This window comes from Anguilla anguilla, chromosome 17, assembly GCF_013347855.1.
Source record: "Anguilla anguilla isolate fAngAng1 chromosome 17, fAngAng1.pri, whole genome shotgun sequence".
NCBI lineage: Eukaryota > Metazoa > Chordata > Actinopteri > Anguilliformes > Anguillidae > Anguilla > Anguilla anguilla.
Window position 1 is genome coordinate 29,782,399 of NC_049217.1, and position 20,046 is coordinate 29,802,444.

At 45.4% G+C, this 20,046-nt stretch overlaps 1 protein-coding gene across 1 annotated transcript in view; it reads left to right on the plus strand.

Moving 5' to 3' along the window:
* crhr1 (corticotropin releasing hormone receptor 1) overlaps nt 1-20,046 on the plus strand; it is a 101,938-nt gene that overhangs the window by 17,567 nt on the left and 64,325 nt on the right. Inside the window, exon 2 of the mRNA XM_035398323.1 lies at nt 11,641-11,728. Within this exon, the coding sequence (XP_035254214.1) occupies nt 11,641-11,728 (88 nt within the window). The remainder of the gene's footprint in view (nt 1-11,640; nt 11,729-20,046) is intronic.

Below are 20,046 nucleotides of genomic sequence, written 5' to 3' on the forward strand. Positions count from 1 at the left end.
TTTTTCTTGGAATGTTTTTTTTTTTTTTTTTTCAAAATTCTGAAGTCGGTGTTCTAGAACACCGCTGCTTTCAGTCACCAATAGTGATCGTGACATCAGCATTAGAATGTTCAGTTAAGAACATTCTAATCACATACTTAATGGGATATTTCACTTTGGTACAACACAAGTAATTTTATGTTAGTGCTCTTTTTATCAATTTATTATCCTTTGTAGTAGTTGTAGTTAGTGGTTTAAAATGATTAATTTCGGCAGGTTTATAAATTAATGGGAGTGAATTGGGAGCCGGGCAACTGAGAGAAACGGACATGTCGTTAACAGTGAGCAGGGTCAGCTGACGTTGCTTATATTCATGCTGTGCAATTGCAATGGGGTAAAAGCTGCACAAAATGTGAGAATTGTTATACCATAGTGAAATATCCCTTGGATAGGGAGTTTTTCTCCTGTCGTAAGTTACCCACCTAACAGGCAGGCAGCACACCCCTAAAGTGATCATGCAGCATAGCCCGGTCTCCACAGCCGGTCCTGTCTCTGTAGTGTCAGGTCAGAAGAGCTGGGCGTACCCCGGGAGGGGTGGGGGTGGGGGTGGGTAACAAATTTACTGCCTGTCAGTTGGGCCTGTTCCCCTCCCACCCTGCATCGCCCACTTTTCCTCCACTGTCTCTGTGTTACAGCTTTATGTGGCCGTGTACACCACATTTGAAACGCAGTTAAAAACAAAAGATTACATTTTAATGGCCAAAAAAAAAACAATTTCTCAACATTTGTTTTTTTTTTTTGCTTCGGTGCAAGCCTCCAAAGACTTCTAATCCCCGGTGATTGTTACACACCCATCCGATCAAGGTGGCGACTGTACCTGGGGGGTTTTCACAGAGGAAAATATCTCTCTAGTTGCCTTGCAGGGGTACATTGATCACATTTTACTAGCGTGGTCTCGGTGAATACAAATTAGACAGCGGGGCCGTATATCAACACGTTTCTGACACTAAGCAATGCGGCTCCGGAGGTATGCAGGTTCAAACTATGGCTGGATTGTTGCACCGCACGAGCTCTGAAACTGAAGGCGCTGCTCGGCGAACGTTGCTCACCCCCGCAGCCTGTTCACAGGGCAGAGCTAACGTGCTAACGTGCTAACGGTAATCATCAGAGCAGATACAGACCTGTAAGTGCCGTCACGTGCAAAATCCAAAATAAAAGCATTACATTACATTATATTCATTTGGCTGACGCTTTTATCCAAAGCGACGTACAAAAAAAAGTGCATTTCATGGTCGTAGACAACTGCTGAACACGGGTTCAGTAAGGTACAATACTTATTTTGAACAGCTATTTCTAGCCGAGAACAATGAACACTATTCTGGCCTAACATCTGCAAAGCCAACTAGGCCGAAGAATAAGCTACAGTATTAGGACAAATACAAATTACCAGGAAGTGCAGGGATGGGGCAACATGTAATTTTTATTTATTTATTATACAGCGTGGTGGTGGTTAGTCTAGGTATAGTCTGAAGAGATGAGTCTTCAGGCCACGGCGGAAGATGGATAGTGAGGGGGAGGTTCGGAGAGGGACGGGGAGTTCGTTCCACCACTGGGGAGCTAGGGTGGAGAAGCTCTGTGATCCCTAAAAAAAAGCCTCCTTCACTCAAGAGAACGTAAACTGGGAGCAGTCAGCTGTTCGCGTGGTTTCTTTCTGATGTCGTATTGATGTTGGGGTGTTCGTTTAGAAGCGTTCAGCGCCGCTTCCTTCTGTTCTTTGTTTGATTAAATCTTCACTCGAGAGGCTACGTTCTCTGCAGTTGGCCTTCGTCAGCTGTGTCACACGCTCATACCGTGTGTGAGGCGGTAATTCAAGTTCAGTCCGCAGGAAAACACAATGAAGTGTTTTTTGGATAGTTTCTTTGAAACGAGACCAAATTCTTACCATTCTGAGCGTGGCAGACTGTACAAACATGACCTCCTGACTTAAAATAAGGAATGTAAATGTGTACCGTGAGCGTAATGAAATATGCATATGTTTTATATATATTCTGTGTGCGAGTTAAAAATGTATATGCATTATTATGATTAAATGGCTCGCAGAAGTTTGCACAAAAATAAACATTTTCCTGCTGCTACTACTACAACTAAGACTGATGGTGATAATGATGATGATGATGATGAAGGTGGTGATGATGATGATTATGATGATGATGATGATGAATCACAACCAGGGAATACTGAGCTTCTCTTACTCTCCTGTTCAGTGCAGTTGGGACCTCTTTCCTTGATCCATCTTAATGTGCTGGAAGTAATTTGTGGTTTGAGTCGTATGCCCCCACGATTATTGTCAATCCCGTTAAACGGGTTTTTTTTGTTTCTACGCCTCATTAACTTTGGTTGACAGCCACATTAAGCAGGTGAGCCGGGCCACACTGCCGCAATACAGCACCATTCAAACGATCGTCATGGAGACGGAAATTTGAATGGCCGTCAACGGCAACCTGACTGATGTTTGAAATGTGCTGCGGCAGTTAAACAGACCTTGAGTGACGGCCGCAATCTCGCGACGTTAACCTCGATAGCGGATCGCATTATCCGGCCCCATTACTCCCCCCCCCCCCAACCGCTGTCCTTGTAATTTGCCTGCAGATTTAATGTCAACGTTACTGATAATGTGTCGCGTGAAGTCCACAGGAGCGGCCGTAGGGTAGTTACGGCAGCCTGTTCTGGTTTTTGCCTTGATTCGTTAGCATGCCATGGACTGTACATACACAGGGTTGCAATGTCGTCAGGAATGCAGGAGATACTGTGGCAACCTCAATCAACACTGCTGGCAAAAAAAAAAAAAAAAAATCTGGTCTGAGGCTGTTTTTCATGGTTTGGACTAGGCCCCTTAGTTCCAGTCAAGGCAAACCTTAATGCATTGAAATTCTAGACCATTCTGTGCTTCCAACTTTGTGGCAACAGTTTTGGGAAGGCCCTTTCCTGTTTCAGCATGACAATGCCGCCAGACACACAGCGAGGTCCATATAGAAACTGTTTTGTAAAGAACGGTGTGGAGGAACTTGACTGGCCTGCACAGAGCCCTGGCTTCAACCCCACCCGACACCTTCGGGATTAATTAGAACGTCAACTGTGAGCCAGGCCTAATTTCCCAATTAGTGCCTGACCTCACTAATGCTCTTCCGGCTGAATGGTAGCAAATCCCTGAAGCAATTCTGCAACATCTAGTACAAAGTTTTCCCAGAAGAGCTGGGGTTGTTATTGCAGCGAAAGGTGGACCAAGTCCATATTAATTCCCATAATTTTGGCTGGGATGTTGCATGTCAGGTGTCCACATACTTTCAGCCATGTAGTGTACCTGGAAACTGGTCTCCCAATGGCAGTTTACCTGCATGATGCAAAATGGTGGCAGTTACTGCTATTTTATTTTTTAAACGAATGAAATGTGTTTTTACTTATAATCCTCTCATAAGAGTGGCTAAAATTATAATTTTAAATTGTTTGGATAGCTGTTACATCATGAGTATTGTACCTTATCAGACCTGTGTTTTATATTTGTGCTTATTGTACATTGCTTTGGATAAAAGCGTCTGCCAAATAAATGCAATGCAATGTTTGTCAGATAGAAATCAGAGCCCTGCTATTGGAATGGATCTGTTATGTGTCCCTGTTGCTCCTGGATAAACTCCTGTGTGCGTGTATCACCAGGTACTCGGGTAATACCTGTTTCCAGCACCGGACGAGTAACAACATCATAGGCAGTTTCACCATGTTTTGAGGTCAGGCCAGAGAAATTGAGTGTACTGAAGGAACACCAGATCCCTCACTGGTTTTGAGGCATTATGAGGCGGGGGTTAGGGACCGGTTTTATCCGAAATGATCTGCAACATGATTGGTGGATAATCTGTTTTTTTTTTTTTTTTTTTTTTTTACCCGACTGGGAAACAGGAGCTGCCGGACCTCCAGCAGAATTCACAGGCACTGAAATAGCCTTGCCCTCTCTCTGCCCTCTCTCTGCTCTTTCAGACAGAGCCAAGGTTAGCGGGCTTTGGAGGTGTGAACAGAAACTGCCAAAGCAGTGTTTTTTTTTGGCTGGACCGCAACAGCGGGGGCCAGCCCTACAAACGCGAATGTCTGTGACTGACTGAGTGAGTTATGAAGTCACGCCATTGGTCGGCCGAGTTATGAAGTCACACCATTGGTCGGCCGGATCACATGTTAGGTCCAGCCATGTGCTAGGTTTTAACCGGGTCTTGTTATTGAATGTTTTTTATTCAGCATATCCGTTGCGTTTTAAATGTGGTGTAGACACAGCTTCTCTGTGATTGAGTGCTCTGCGTTGTCAGATCGCGGTCTGGGACTCCTCGTGCCGACAGCCTGTAGACGAGCACAGCGTCTCTAGTGATTAACTGTCCTGTGCAATTTTCATCCGTTTAAAAAAAAAAAAAAAAAATTTTATAGAGATCCAAAAGGCAAGAGGTTGTCGAGATGCAGCTTGGATTTTCAGGCCCAGAACGGTAGAAGGGCCTGTAATCTATGGATCTGTGTTTGCATTAGTTGGAATTGTCTGGGATTTTTTTTTTTTTTAGAACTGAACAGCCACATAAACTCTAAATGCCTAGACTGCATGCCTTCAAAACTTTTGTATTCCCATCTAACACCTGTCGGCCATTTGAGCTGCTTGTCGCAATTTTTATGTGAGGGCGACGGGAACCTTTCCAAGTTGTCCTGGCCTGACATTATTCATGGAAGTCATATGTCACGATTTATTATTGTGCCTGAATGCTATGTTGTACCAGGGGCTATTGTTAGAACTGGATTAAACACTTTACTGCCGGCACAGCTGCAGCTGGGATCTGCTCTGTTCAGCAACCGCTCCTCTTCCAGGAGGAATTCAGGACACGGAGGAACGTGTGATGGATGAAATAAAATAAAAAAAGCGATTAATAAATAATCTGCAGTTTTGGACTCTGTCAGTGCTCGACTGTTTGTGGCTATTCACGCACGTGAATGCCCAGAGCCAAAGCTTTTCCCAGTAAGCTGTCTGACAGTGCGAGCGGCACTTAGCACGGCAATTGACCGTGCCCCATTTGTTCTTCACCCCTTAGGGTGTGAGGTCACATTACATTACATTACATTTACATTATAGGTTCTTAGCAGACGCTCTTATCCAGAGCGACTTACAACAAGTGCATTACAAAACTCAGAGACAAGTGCTTTACAACATTCCTGCAAGAGAGCTACAATAGGTATAACTTTGCTTAGGTATAAGTGTGAATTGTACACCCTAATTTTTTTTTTTTTTTTTTTTTTTTTTTAGAAAAAAAAATGTTAGAGGGTAGTGGGGGGTGATGAGGTGAGATGTAGCTTGAAGAGGTGAGTCTTCAGTCTACGTTTGAAGACGGCCAGGGTCTCTGCTGTTCTGACTTGCACAGGAAGGTCATTCCACCACCGTGGGGCTAGAACAGACAGGAGGCGTGACCGGGTGCTGGTGCGAGCCGGGGCAGGGACCAGGCGACATGTGGCAGCAGAACGGAGAGGTCTAGCTGGGGTGTAGGGTCTGATGAGTTGACGTAGATAGGGAGGGGCTGACCCCCTGGCTGCTTTGAAGGCAAGCACTAATGTTTTAAATTTGATGCGAGCCATCACGGGGAGCCAGTGGAGGGTGGTGAGCAGGGGGGTAACGTGGGAATGTCTGGGGAGGTTGAAGACCAGACGCGCTGCTGCGTTCTGGATGAGTTGCAGGGGTCTGATAGATGATGCTGGGAGGCCAGCAAGCAGGGAGTTACAGTAGTCCAGGCGGGACAGGACCACTGCCTGGACGAGGAGTTGGGTCGAGTAAGTTGTGAGGAAGGGGCGGATCCTCCGGATGTTATACAGGAAGAACCTGCATGAACGTGTCACTGCTGAAATGTGCTCGGTGAGGGACAGTCTGTTGTCCATCACCACGCCAAGGTTTCTAGTTGAGGGTGATGGTGTGAGGATGGTATTACCTAGGGAGATAGAGAGATCAGAGAGAGGGGAGTTAAGAGCCGGAATATAAATGAGCTCTGTCTTACCTGGATTGAGCTTGAGATGGTGGCGGACCATCCAGCTCTGAATATCACTCAGGCAGGCAGTGATGCGGGCTGAGACCTGTGTGTCAGAGGGTGGGAAGGAGAGAAACAGTTGTGTGTCATCAGCATAGCAATGGTAAGACATACCATGAGCTGTGATGACAGGGCCAAGGGACTGGGTGTAGAGAGAGAAGAGGAGAGGACCAAGGACCGAGCCCTGTGGGACTCCGGTGATGAGGGGGTGTGGCGCAGATACTTTACCAGCCCAGGCTACCTGGAAGGAGCGATCTGAGAGGTAAGACTCAATCCAATTGAGGACTGTGCCACAGATCCCCATTGCAGATAGGGAGGACAGGAGGGTGGGGTGGTCGACTGTGTCGAAGGCTGCCGATAGGTCCAGAAGTAATAAGACGGAGGAGAGGGAGGCACAATTGTGCGATTAGAATGTTAACTGAACTCAACATTCTAATGCTGATGTAACAATCACTACTGGTAATTGAAAGCAGTGGCGTTCTAGAACACCGTCTTAGAATTTTGAAGAAACCTTCCAAAAAAAAAAAAAAAAAAACCCTACTCTTCAAAGGCTTGATAATGATGTCATTTCCATGCCGGGCCAGTTGGTTTTCTGCTGCAGAATTTCTCCAAATTGAGAAAATGTGAATCGATTCTCTTCAGAGGAGGCTGGTGCCTAGGTGCTGAAATCTTTGGGGGTGATGATGGGGAGGTGCTGGGGGTTTTTGGCGATTGTCCCCGCGGGTTTGTTATTTCATACGTGTCCCAGAAGCCTTTGTGATGGTTCCAGGTCATTTTTTCGAGCCCTGGTGTCGCCCGCTCTGCGACTGCTTGCCCTGGTTTAGGTATTCACGAGGAATGATGTCAGCACTCTTGGAGTGCAGAATCGTAGGGTTCTATGCGCAGATTCGCTCATTTCCTGTATATCGCGTTGAAACTCACATTACGGCATTGTTTTTGTATTAAATCCGCGTGCAAAGTTCTTAGTTTAGAGACTTCACAAAGTGTGTTTAGCCCCTTTTATATGAAAGTGACACAGGTAGCATGAGGCTGACTGTGATATTCTTAGCTGCTGTTACTCAAGTCACAGTCCTTGAGGACAGAGAACTTTGTCCTAACTTTGTTTTCCAACCTCCCTTTACCTGGTAGTGATGTGTGAAGACACTCTGACAAATCAAGTAGCACGGATGGTTCAGCTACTTACCTAGATGAAACGAAATCAGGTCCAGATTTGGATACGGTGGCAGATTTGAGTATCCATGCTCTAAGGTCAGGGACCCAGCCTGAAAGCAGTGATTCAGTGATCCTCTTGCTCCACAGCAGTGCGATGCTGCACCACAGAGTGTGCTGTCTTCATCATGCAGTAATTAACGCACCATTTCAATGAACTTGGATGTAATGAAGTGCTCCAACCACAACACTCTTGACACTTCCTACTGCAGTATGTTCAAACTCCTGTCACGGAGGGCCACGGTATCTGCTGGTTTTCTGTGTGTTTCAGCTTGAGCAATTAATTTAAAGCTTTGATTGTCTAAAGAGTCCACACAACCTGTTCTCAAGGCCTTAATTGGCCACTGGCTGTAAGGACACTGCGGCTCTCCAGATCTGGAGTTCGACACCTCTAGACTACTTGCATAGAACAGTGGTAACAAAGCCTGTTCCCAGTGATCTACCGTCCTGTAGATTTTAATTCCAGCCCTAACCTGATTCTACTTATAAGCTGATCAAGAAGCACACCATCTCTAGGTGTTGAGTGAGATGTGCTCTCTTAGGGTTGGAATGAAAACCAGATTTCCAGGAACAGGGTTGGCTTATACCACTGCTGTAGAAACTTGTAAGGTACCAATAATGCTAATGGGTAAACATATTTGTTTTTGGCAGCATTGATGCAACATGGACATGCTTTTTCCACATTAATAATTTTGCAGCGTTGTTAATGGCCATAGTGGGGCCGGTGTGTTGAATGCCCTCCTGGAGATACAGAGATATGTTTCTTGTTAAAATAAGGGTGGTGTGAAGTTTGTAAATAGCCTGCGCTCATTAAAAAAAAAATGTTGATTGGCATTCGTTTGTTGCATAAAATGTCAATTTTTATGGCATTAAAATGAAACCCCTTTATTTATTTTTCTCTGTGGGCAGCTTGGTTGCCATGGTTTGTAGAAGCTTCTGGAAAGGGCAACTTTCCACCCACATTAGGCGTTCTGATGACTGGTTGTTTTCCATAGTCTTCAGATGGTTCTCGTCTTTTACCAGCACCCTTTTTTGCTTTGTCGGTCATACAAGTGGCCGTCGTGTCAGTTTATCGTATTGCACCTCTTTTAGTGCCAAAGCGATGTTCCAACATATAAAACAACTGTTATATTATTCTAAATATTTGTGTAATGAATTATAAGAGACCACTTTGCCTGGTAGTAAAATTTTCCCTGAACAGTTAAGGTTGTTTGAGATTCAGCAAGTTACCCAATTGTAAACATTTTTTGTCTGTTCTGAAAATATGAAGCCACGCTTATCTCGGTGTGTGATTGGTGGACGTCTTGTGACATCATTGCGAGTAGTGCTCGTCTCTGCGCTTGTATGGTGCATCATGGGATTTTTATCGTCATGCTCTAAGGTGTGTGCTCAGTAGTCATTTGGGATGGTTTTTAATTACGTTTTTGGCACAGAGTTTCTGTAACCAAATTAGAACAAACTCCCCAAGTGCCCTTTTCAACGTATTTGATGTTCTGGAAAGCGCATTATACTTCAAAGAACAAGATGCTGCAGGGAGGGATTTCTCTCAGCGCGAGAGGAAAGCTTAGTTTCCAGCCACTAAACACAAGGGGCACACGTGGATCTGATAAATCTGTTGATCACAAACTGAACTCCTGCTGGCCGGTGCGATATTAGAGATTATAGCTCATGAGTCATTAGCAGAAATACCGCAGCAGCAAACTGAAGAGTGGGGGAGGGGGGAGGCATTAGATTTGTTCCTCTTTTTTGTACCACTGTGTGTGTGTATCATGATCTCTGCTTAGTAAGAAGATGGCGGTCCTCTGTTTCCATTTGCAAAGCTCTGAGATGAAGCTGAGTGCATGCCTTCTTGGCCAGGTCAGCGTTGTAAATGTCCAATGCCAGTGTTCATTTATATCTTCGCTAACACCCAAAATTAGCTCTCTGAACAGCTTTTGTTAAGAATAAAATTACATATTAATTCTTTTGCAAGTCTAAATTATGTTAACTGTAATCTCTGAACAGGCAAAAAAAAGAGAACGGTTTGCTCCAAAAAGAGAAGAACAATTCCTTCCGCCACCTTGGCATTTCTGCAGCTCTATAATGCATACTGTTAGGGAATTATATTGGATTTTTGTTTTTAACTTTTTTTTTTCTCCAAAAACTGTAACCTTCGCATAAAAATAAATGCACATATTGTTCTTTGTTCAGTTGGGTGAGTTCATTTTGCTAATTAGTGAAGCCAATATCCCAAAATAAGATGTCTCAGTCAAACTAAAGGACGACTGTTATTTGAATTCCAGACAATACCTTTTATATGCTGATGTGCATTGTTGTAAATGTGTTTCTGTATGAGGGGCTACGTGTCTCTGTAAGGTATAACTTCTGATATTATCTTTCATGAACTATTGACCGCATTTGATTTTAATACCAAGCAAAAATATTGTCATTCAGAACGTTTATTTGCAGAACATGACACCTGCTCAGAATACTGAAAATTCACAGTGTTGTTGTACATTGAATAATGCTAGAAATGTTTATTCCCATAAATAAATAATATAAATAACAATATATTTGCTTAGGAAGCCCTCAATATTTGGTGGAGTAACCGGTGTTATTCTTTAAAACTAATAATAATAATTTAAAAGAAAATGTACATAGGGTAGTCTCAAAATTTAGACCAGAGTTATACTCGTTTTAAGTCTTTTCAGCAGAGAAATGGTTCCTGTTTCCTGGGGAGTTCAAGCTGTTCTTGGTTTTGCCGCCGTCTGTCTCCGCTCGTTTGGCTGACCCGTGCGAGAGGACGAGCCAGGAAGCCTCGCAAGCGGACTGATTTACGGAGCGACGGAAAGTGGCGGCTAACATGAAAGCGTCCGCTAGCCGCTAGCCGCTAGCCGCTCGCTTTGGGTTCGCTCCCCATTTAACGGGGCAGGGCGTTTGGGCGTGAGGTGCTCCTGTCCGTTTTGGGTCCTTCAAACTAGGGGCCTCTCTTTGCTCCCGGATTGAGCCGCGGAGACGTATTGACATCATCAGTCGGCCGCGTGTGTTACCCGTATCTCGTTTCCTCATCGATCCTGTGGTCTCACACACACGCGCGCACTCACGCTCACACACACACACACTCACACACACACACACATACACTCACGCGCACACGCACACTCACACTCACACTCACACACACACACACACTCACGCACACACACACATACAATCACACACACACACACTCACACACACACACACGCACACACGCGCACACACACTCACACTCACACGCACACACGCGCACACACACTCACACACACACACACACTCACGCACACACACACATACAATCACACACACACACACTCACGCGCACACGCACACTCACACTCACGCACACACACACACATATACACATACAATCACACACACGCACGCGCTCACACACACGCACACACACACTCAAACACACATACACTTGCACACACTCACACACACACGCACACTCACACTCAAACACACATACACTTGCACACACTCACACACACACGCACACTCACGCACACGCACTCACACTCACACGCACACACACACACACACACGCTCACACACACACACACACACACACACACACACACACACACTCACTCGCACACACACACGCTCACACACACACACACACACACACACACGCTCACACACACACACACACACACACACACACACGCACACACACACACACACACACACACACACACTCACACACACGCACACACTCTCTCACACACACACACACACTCACGCACACACACACATACAATCACACACACACACTCACGCGCACACTCACACTCACACACACTCACACTCACACACACACTCTCTCACACACACACACACACACACACACTCTCTCACACACACACACACACACACGCACACACACTCTCTCACACACACACACACACACACGCACACACACTCACACACACTCACACACACACACACACACACACACACACACACACACGGTGAACTCCTCCGAGCGCTCAGGTGATGAGCTCCTGTGGAGGCATCGGGTGTCAGCTCTATTGATAAAGTGCTAAGTGCTACTCATTTGTGGTCCTCAGGGGTTTCCTAAAAAAAAGCAGCAAAACGGTCATCATCTCGCCCTTGACTGTTTTAGAAACTTGCCCCCTGATAGAGTTGTGCTTGATATTACAGGCCTGCGATATGAGCATTTCTCACACTCTCTCCCCTCTCTTCCTTCCCCTTTATTTCTCTCTCTCCTCAACTTTCTCTCTCTTTCTTTCCTCTCTTTTCCTTTCTCTCTCGCTACCCCCCCTCTCTCTCTCTCTCTCTCTTCATCCCCCTCTCCCCCCCCCCCCTCTAGGTTCTCACTCTCTGGATTATCTGCATCTCGGGGGCTGACGCTGAGCTGACCTGTGACACGTTGCTTCTGTTGTCGGGAAACCTCACACGTAAGTCCCTAACTTTATCACCTCCGCACCCAGCGCACAGCTGAGCGCTCCAGCCACATCCAGGATGGCGGGACCGTCCCGTTTCCTAACCCTAACCCTAACCCCACGCCTAAGTCCATTACTTTAGCACCTCCGCACCCAGCGCACAGCCGGTTCGGTGGGACCGTCCCGTTTCCTCACTCTTACCCTAACCAGACGCGTAAGTCCCTAACTTTAGCACCTCCCCATTCAGCGCACAGCTGTTCGTTCCAGCCACGGCGGGACCGTCCCGTTTCCTAACCCTAACCAGCAGCAGGTGCTGTTTGGAGCAGGGGGGGGGCGGGCCGAGTTCGGTCCTGCAGAGCCAACTTCCTGGAAATTCCCTGGAATGTACCGTTTCCGTGGTATTAAGCCTGGGATAGATTTCAGTTGCACTTGACGAGTTAATGTCCTTGCGTGACAGTTTTCCGTACACATCAGAACTGCACACGTGTGCTAATTTTCACAGAATTAAAAAATGGTTCACCAAGAACGCACTTTTTTTTTTTCTTTTTTTTTTCCATGTGATTCTGGCCCTAAGGCAGATGTGGCTGAAACTAGACAACCAACACAGACATTCAAGCTTTTTAACTGGACTACAGGGCCCCTTCCACTGGTTTCATTACTTGTGAGATCCAGAACTCATTAGCGGCCGAGGACTGCAGGCCGAACTGGGTTCGCAGCACATTCTGTCCGTTTAACAACGGTCAACGAGTGAGAGTGAAAGGGGCTCGGTGTACATTTCCGGCGTCCCGTTGCGTAAACTTCTGAACGGTGTTGCCTGGAACCCGCCAAAATTAGATAATGGCATTCCGGTGGTCTTGGAAACCCGTGGATGACTCATGAGCCACTGCCTCGAACGCACTCTAATCAGGCTCTGTGTGGACCGCGGAGAGGCTCTGCTTTTCAGTCCCAACCCCAGAGCTGCTTTGACGGGGGTTGTTGTTTCTTTTCACTGGAGAAAAAATAAAAATAGAAAAGAATAAATAAAACACGAACGCAGATACAAGCGGCTGCCCTCTTCGGATGTCTTCGTGGGTTTTTCCTCACACCTTGTTCCTCTGTAGTCACCAACCCACGCACACCTGACTCTGTGGTTTAAAAAAAAAAAAAAAAAAAAAAAAAAAAAAAATTATTTGTGATGATAGGATTCTGCCTCTATATTCACATATTGAGTTTAAGAAAAGATGAGCTTTATTTAGCCCTGTGGGAGTAATTTGTTCTCCGCATTTCGCCCGTCCTGGTTGCTTAAGAGCAGTGGGAGCCCGCCATGCAGCACTTGGGGCTGGTGAAGAGGCCCGTGCCGTGGTCAGGGGCGATGGCGTAAGGGGCGACATAGCTCAGGAGGTAAGAGCGGTTTGTCTGGCAGTCGGAGGGTTGCCGGTTCGATCCCAGCCCTGGGCGTGTCGAAGTGTCCCTGAGCAAGACTCCTAACCCCTAACTGCTCTGGTGAATGAGAGGCATCAATTGTAAAGCGCTTTGGATAAAAGCGCTATATAAATGCGGCCCATTTACCATTTTACCATTTGATGGCAGGTGCAAACGTAACCTGACCTGCACGTCTTTTGGTATACAACGTATAAATCGTATGATGTATAAATCGAATCTGAACCCCAGGGGGGTGTCTCGTGGCGTGGCCTGTAGAGCGCTTTCCACATGCTCATTAACACCATGTAAGGTGACCTTGAGTGTTCAGAAAGGCGCCTGATAAATAAAATGTATTATTATTATTATTAGTATTATTATTATTATTACGAGCCGCGACATCGGCGGTTCAAGTCCGACCGCGCGACCTTTGTCGCACGTCTCTCCTTCTCTCTTCCCTGTTCTTCCTGTCTCTCTACACTGTTCTGTCCAATAAAGCTGAAAAAGCCCCCCAAAAACAAAATATATATATATATATATATATATATAAATATAAATCTGAACCCTGAAGAACTAGCCACACTCCTCCTGGAACTGAATGATAGCAAATATATATATATATATATATTTATATATATATGTATGTTTTGATGAACGATTTGGACTCCTGGTCTTGTGTAATGTAGGAAAATAACACACTGGAGCTGATCCGTAAGAAGGCGTGTCAGGATAGCAAGTGCAACTGAAAAATCGCGAATAGCAATAAAGTAAAATGTATTGCATATATTGGATGTATAATTAACCGTGGAATGAATTTCTCATCACTGCTACCACTAACAAGCCAAGTGTTTTAGCCCGGAGTTTCGCTTTAACGTTAGCAGCAGCTGTTTTTTTTTAATGTTTGGAGTCCTGAAGAGCTAGCAGTGGCTGACCTCCTTTCCTCGAAGGATGCTTTCATGTTGACAGGAGAGGTAACGAGCTGTAGGCACAGCCTGTCATCCGCTTCTCAAACTGTCCTGCTCAGCTCTTTGCGTCGCTGTCATCAGACGCCTGCCAATCAAAGTGAAGGATGCGAGGCCAGGTTGATTCAGCTGCCTGTTAGACTTGAGATATGGGCTGCTGGGTGGCTCATTCGGTTAAGGCAGGGGTGCACAACTCCGGTCCTGGAAGGCCGATCTGCATGCTGGTTTTTGTTCCAACCGATTACCATAGATATAGTTTTCTAGACAGCTCTATAAACTAGGCTGGTTCACTCCTGCACTTCAGCTCAGTAAAATCTCTCGGCTGTAGCTGGTGCTTATACACCTGTCAAGATGTCAAGATATGATTGGAGATATGACTTAAATAAATGTTGGCAAACGTTCACACAAAATCCTGAAATGGATTGGCTCTGGTTGTGCACCCGAGTTAAGGCACCACACTGTGGCACACGGATGAGCCTCACAGCTTTGGATCGGGTCTGGGCCGTGTCAGGGCCGACTGTGGTGGGTCGCTCCGTAGGGAATGCGTCATCCAGGGTATGGGAGGGTTCAGTCAGTTGGGGATCCGTGTTCATCGCTCTCTAGCGGCCCCTGCTGGTCAATCGGTCACCTGTGGACTGCATGTTAAAGCCGCGTATGAAAGGGTCTTCCTCTGACTCCGCTCTGTGTGGGTTTAGCTGCGTGTCTGCGGTGTGAAAAGAAGCAGCTGTGTGACACCACGCGTCTCGGTGGAGAACCGAGGATTTTCTACCCTCCCTCTCTGTAATCGGCAGTGTGTTGGGGACCTGGAGCTGCTCAGCCCCATGCTGATCACCAAATTTATTATTTAAATTTTAAACATTTTAAAGACTTCAGAGTTTTTCAGTTTCAGGTTCAAAGCCAACTTTTCTCACTCTAAATTCTCCCTCAAATTTTTGTTTGATATGCTCCACTGCGGTGGTGGCGGTACCAACAACTCTCAAAATAAATGAATACCCTCAGTTAGGGAGTCTATGAAATCTGAGAAAAGGAGCCTGACAGTAAAGTGGTTTGAGCTGTTTGAATTGAACGCCGTGACTTTAAGGGCATGAGGACAGGGGGGTGTGAACAGGACCAGACAGGGTGGCCTGGTCTGGTGTTTCTAAGAAGCGACGGGCGTCAGTTGGCCTGACGTCTCGAAGACAATGAAACGGAACGACAGGGCAGATGTCTGCGGGACGTCCGCTGGACAGATGCGCAGTGACAGGCCTGTCGGTGTTGACAGTGGCGTCCGGCCCTGCGTCGGGTTTGGCGAATGGCGTCTGTGCGTGTTTGAGGGCATTTAGGCTGCGGAGTTTCAGCAATGGGGCTAGCCACCTAGCATTGTTCGCTTGTAGTGTCGTCATAGTTACTGGAGTGTTTGGAAAATCACTTCAAGTACACCGGAAAACTCCAGATTAAACCAGCCTAAACTGATCAAGATGGTTTAAGCTGTGTTTTTGACAGTTTGACAGTTTTGGCTGGCCACTAGCCGACCAGGCTAGATAGTCAGCTAGTCCACCAGTTTGACCACCAGTTTACTCTAGCAGCTTTGTCCTGCCACAGACCAGCTATGACCCGCTGGAAGTGAAGTGTCGACAACACAGTTTACACGCCAGTTTGGAATCCCAGCTCGTCTTAGCTGGAATTTTCAGCGGGGTTTTGAGCACAGTTAATTTTTTAGCTGTGTTTTGCGCAGTCTCTCAGGCCAGACGTGCATCTCATTTTATTGTTTAACAGACTAAACGCAGGCTGATCATATCTGATCGTATCAGACTTTAGCCGGGTTATTGAGCTTGTGAGCTGTATTGCTAATACACTTTAGGCACTGTTGCATGGAGTATAGACTATTGGAGCAGGGTTCCCCAGCCCTGGTCCTGGGGAGCCACAGGATCTCTTAGTTTTTGTTTTCACGTCAAGGTCGGCACCCAATTCCAACCCAAGAGACCGAGGGAGGGGAGCTTTACTGTGCAATCAACTGCTCTTTCCCCCGCACTGTATTCTTTAACAGTAATCAAATTTGGATAGTATTTCGAGGTTTAATTAATCAGTGGGGAAGTGTGTGTGTTCAGTTTTTTAAATTAGTTTTTTATTTTAATGCTCACGATTTTTCGTCAGCGATGACCGGTTTTTATCGGATGTAACTGCACGTGCTACTGTACTTCCCCATTTCATGTCCTGTTCAGTCGCGTGGTTGCATTCTGTGATACTGATGTGCATATCTCAGGGGTTATATTGCATGTAGATAGATATGCCGCTTCGGTACATGTGGATGAGCATGCACAATGGACATCCATAAATATAGATTCCGATGCAGTGCGTACATCGCGTGAATATAGATGCAGCTGGACACACTACATCTATAAATGCATGCCAATTTTGAACGGTGCTCGAGACGGTCCATTCTTGCTCTGAGAGGGGTATTTTAGGTAGCCTAAAATTATTAAATAGGGTGACTGTGATGGAAAAAAGCTTTTTACAGCCATTCAGTTAACAACCTTCCAGTCATAAAAATCCATTTTATGTTTCAAGGTCACCAAAGGAAAACCGAAAATGAAGACTCCGTACCGCAGAGTACTAAGTGACGGGGACGTTGCTTGATATTTCCTGTAATGCCCATTAATTTTTTGCCCAGGTTCTGTCTGTTCGTCTCTCCTTTGTTATTTCCCGAAACCTGTCTCTTGAGTGACCCCTCTTCTCTGGATTATTAGTAGAATGATAATTGCATGTATTACCGAGAAGAGCTCTCTAAATAGGGGCCAAAGATAGGTGGCTTTTCAGAATCTGAGTAGCCCATTCCCGTTGTCTAAACGCAAAGGCGAATGCTATTGGGGCTCATTATAAAGGCAAAATAAATGCACCTGGAGAACATGATGTTATCGAAGTGCTGCGTGTTGGAAAGTGGCTGCCATTAATCAAAACGAGAGGTAAATTTTGGGCAAACAGTGAAATGTGAATCAGAATTGGGGCCAAAAAGTGAGTCTCGAGTTCTGAAGATATGAAATGTCTGACTAATTTTTTGTTGTTGTTGTTGTTGTTGTAGCACACAACAAGTGGCTCTGCTTTCACAAATACTATTGCAGTATTCCTGTCTCCTGTGGCTCCTCTTGCGATGGCATTGTTACAAATTTAATTTAACAATTCGGTTTTTACTGACTAAAAATGCAGCAGAATGATTCCTCGCGTTGTACAGTTGACGATAAGCAGCTCACCGAAGAAAGAATGAACGGTTCCCTTTTTCGTTTGTCGCAGCGTGTGCGTTTGAGGCTGCTTTTGGGCAAACTAGCGGAAGACCCTCCGCTGCAGCTGTGGGGAACAGGGTCATTACAACTGAACAGGAGGCCAAGCGGGGACGTGAGAATTACAGGCTTCTCAGTGACGCTGCTGCTGAAAGTACAAATGAATGCTATATTTATCGTCCTTTCCATGTGTGTGCTGTTAAGCAAAATGTTAAAAAAATACGTTTAAAAAAAAAACCTTGGTGTAATTCCAGTTTATGGGCAAGTTCGAAGTGATAAAAGCCAGTTAACTGATAAGGACGTTGAAGCTCAGTATCTCAGAACTGTAGAAATGGCGGATGGAAACCCGTCATTTTCAGATTTTGAAAAGGGACATGACATGTATGTCGAGTTAAATGATCTGTTTTGTTTGTCAGAAGGACCGCCGGTAATTTAAGGAGCTTGTGTCAAGAGCGGGTCCTGAAAAGTAATGACTGCCTCGGTGATGATTAATTTTATGTGCGCGGGCGGCATAAAATGTTGTGCGTGTGCGTGTGCGTGCGCGTGTGTGTGTGTGTGCCTGCGCGTGTGCGTGTATGTGCTTGTGTGTGTTATAGTGTTTCCTTAGAAACATTTCTCTTGTGTTACCCTCTGTACAGTGAACACTGTAGACTTACAGCTGTCAGCGCTTTTACTTTATTAATTTATTTATTTTCGTTTTTTTTTTTTTTTTTTTTTTTTTTACAAACTCTTAAGCGGTGCACTTTGTTTTTTGTTTTTTTCTAATTATGTTCACCATGTGTATTGATTATGTGTTCTGTGTTTCCTGTTGCAAAATGTGAATAGGCTGACTATACATAAATATCAGTTCAAGGTGACCTCTGCAGATCTGTATCCAGTTTATCTCAAACGTTAGTTTAAATGAATTTAGCCATGCCATAATGTTCACTGTAAAAAGCCTTGACATTAGCTTTAAAAATGACCATATTAGCCAAAAAGCACAATACTCAGCAAGAGGGATGTTTCTAAGGAAACGGATGATGGTAGTTTTAGTATGTCTTTCACCCTGTACATATAAATATCTTATTATCTGTCAGAAATGATATTGTATTTAAATATGATTACATAGCTAAGAGGAATAATTTACGCATACCTGATTGGGTGTAACTTTTTTCAGAGCCTGCTGTTAATGTGCTGTTAATGTAGTTAAGTGCTCATTAAACCTTTCCTTTTTAATGGCTTGCTACAGTGCTCCCAGAATGCAGATTAAAATGTTTCCCCAAACGATTTTGTCCACTTGCCACAAGACCAATTGACATAAGGCCGTATTGCAACCACTTTTCTACCGGTAACAGATCGGTCGTACTCATAGAATTACTGACGTCAACAAAAAAAAACCCCCAAAAAAACCTTTGTTTCTGCCATACTAATCGACCTCGTATCGACCTCCATGACCTCCACGATTAAACGTCTATTCGATGTCGATATGCTTGCTGGGTTGACTTGATATCAAAGTATAAGCGGAGTAAGGCCAGGATTTCCCAGAAGTAAATAGCGTTTATTATTATTATTATTATTATTAGCGTTTAACCACACAAAGTGAATAAGCAGCCACTGGAGGCAGCTGCTGTATGTACTATATGAGCTAACGCCGCGACGTGTTTCCACAGCCCTGTTCTCTCCCTCAGGCCCACATTTCATTTCCTTGGTGGACGAGTGTCCACCTCTGCCAAATATGCTTTCAATTTCGGCTGGCTGTGCGTGGGCCGGGTTTGCCTGGAGGAAGTCCTGGTTGGTTGCTTGGTTGTTGGATTTTCAGATGATGAAAATGATAACGTTTGACTGTTTTATTGTTGGTGGTGGGGATCGTTTGACGTGGATCGTTTATCGTTTTTTTTTTGTCTCGGGCCTGACGTTGGAAAATACGTTTTTTCTAATGCTTTTATGTGCCATCCTCTGGGTGCAGAACTTGGGTATCCAATGATTTATGTTATTCTTTTTCCCAAACTAAAAAAATCTTATCAGTCAACCAATCGATAATCCCCAAATTTAGGGGCACTTTTTTCGTCTGAATGTGAATTGGTGTCAACAGTAGACGGAGGGTTTTTAACGGGGGGGATCTGGAGTAGACGGGGGGGATCTCCCACACACAGTTTCTGTTTGAAACTGTGTGTGGGAGTCAGATGAAGCCCGGGGGCGCTTCTGAAGGACATTTCGGACGATAAAAATCAAAGGCGGTCAGCGTTTCCCACACTGCGTTATATTTGGCGTCCCGACAGATTGGCCGATAAAGTCAATAAAGATAATGAAGAGACACTGTACTTCTAAGTCTGTTAGACGGGAAAATAATACAGGCTGTGCAGTTTCATTCATTCTACAATAATAAGGAGGGGAAAAAAGAAAGAAAAAACTACTTTAAAAATAGATACGGCACCGTTTTTCCTTCAAGCTTTATCCCGTGACCTGTGTTCACCTGTGAGGAACTCTCTCGCTTCCAGCCCAAATATAAATCCCCCAAAAACCCCCCACAGTCATTGTTCTCTCTCGTGAGTCAGTCGAGTCAAATCTGCCGTCGGAAGGTCCGCTGACGAAGACTCCGTCCTCATCTTCTCGGTCCCTTTGAACTTTTTGCGGTGGCTGAAGACAGGCGGACGGACAGCGCTCCGGTTCGTAGCTCCGCCTCTGCGGTCCGTAGCCCCGCCTCTGCGGTCCGTAGCCCCGCCTCTGCGGTCCGTAGCTC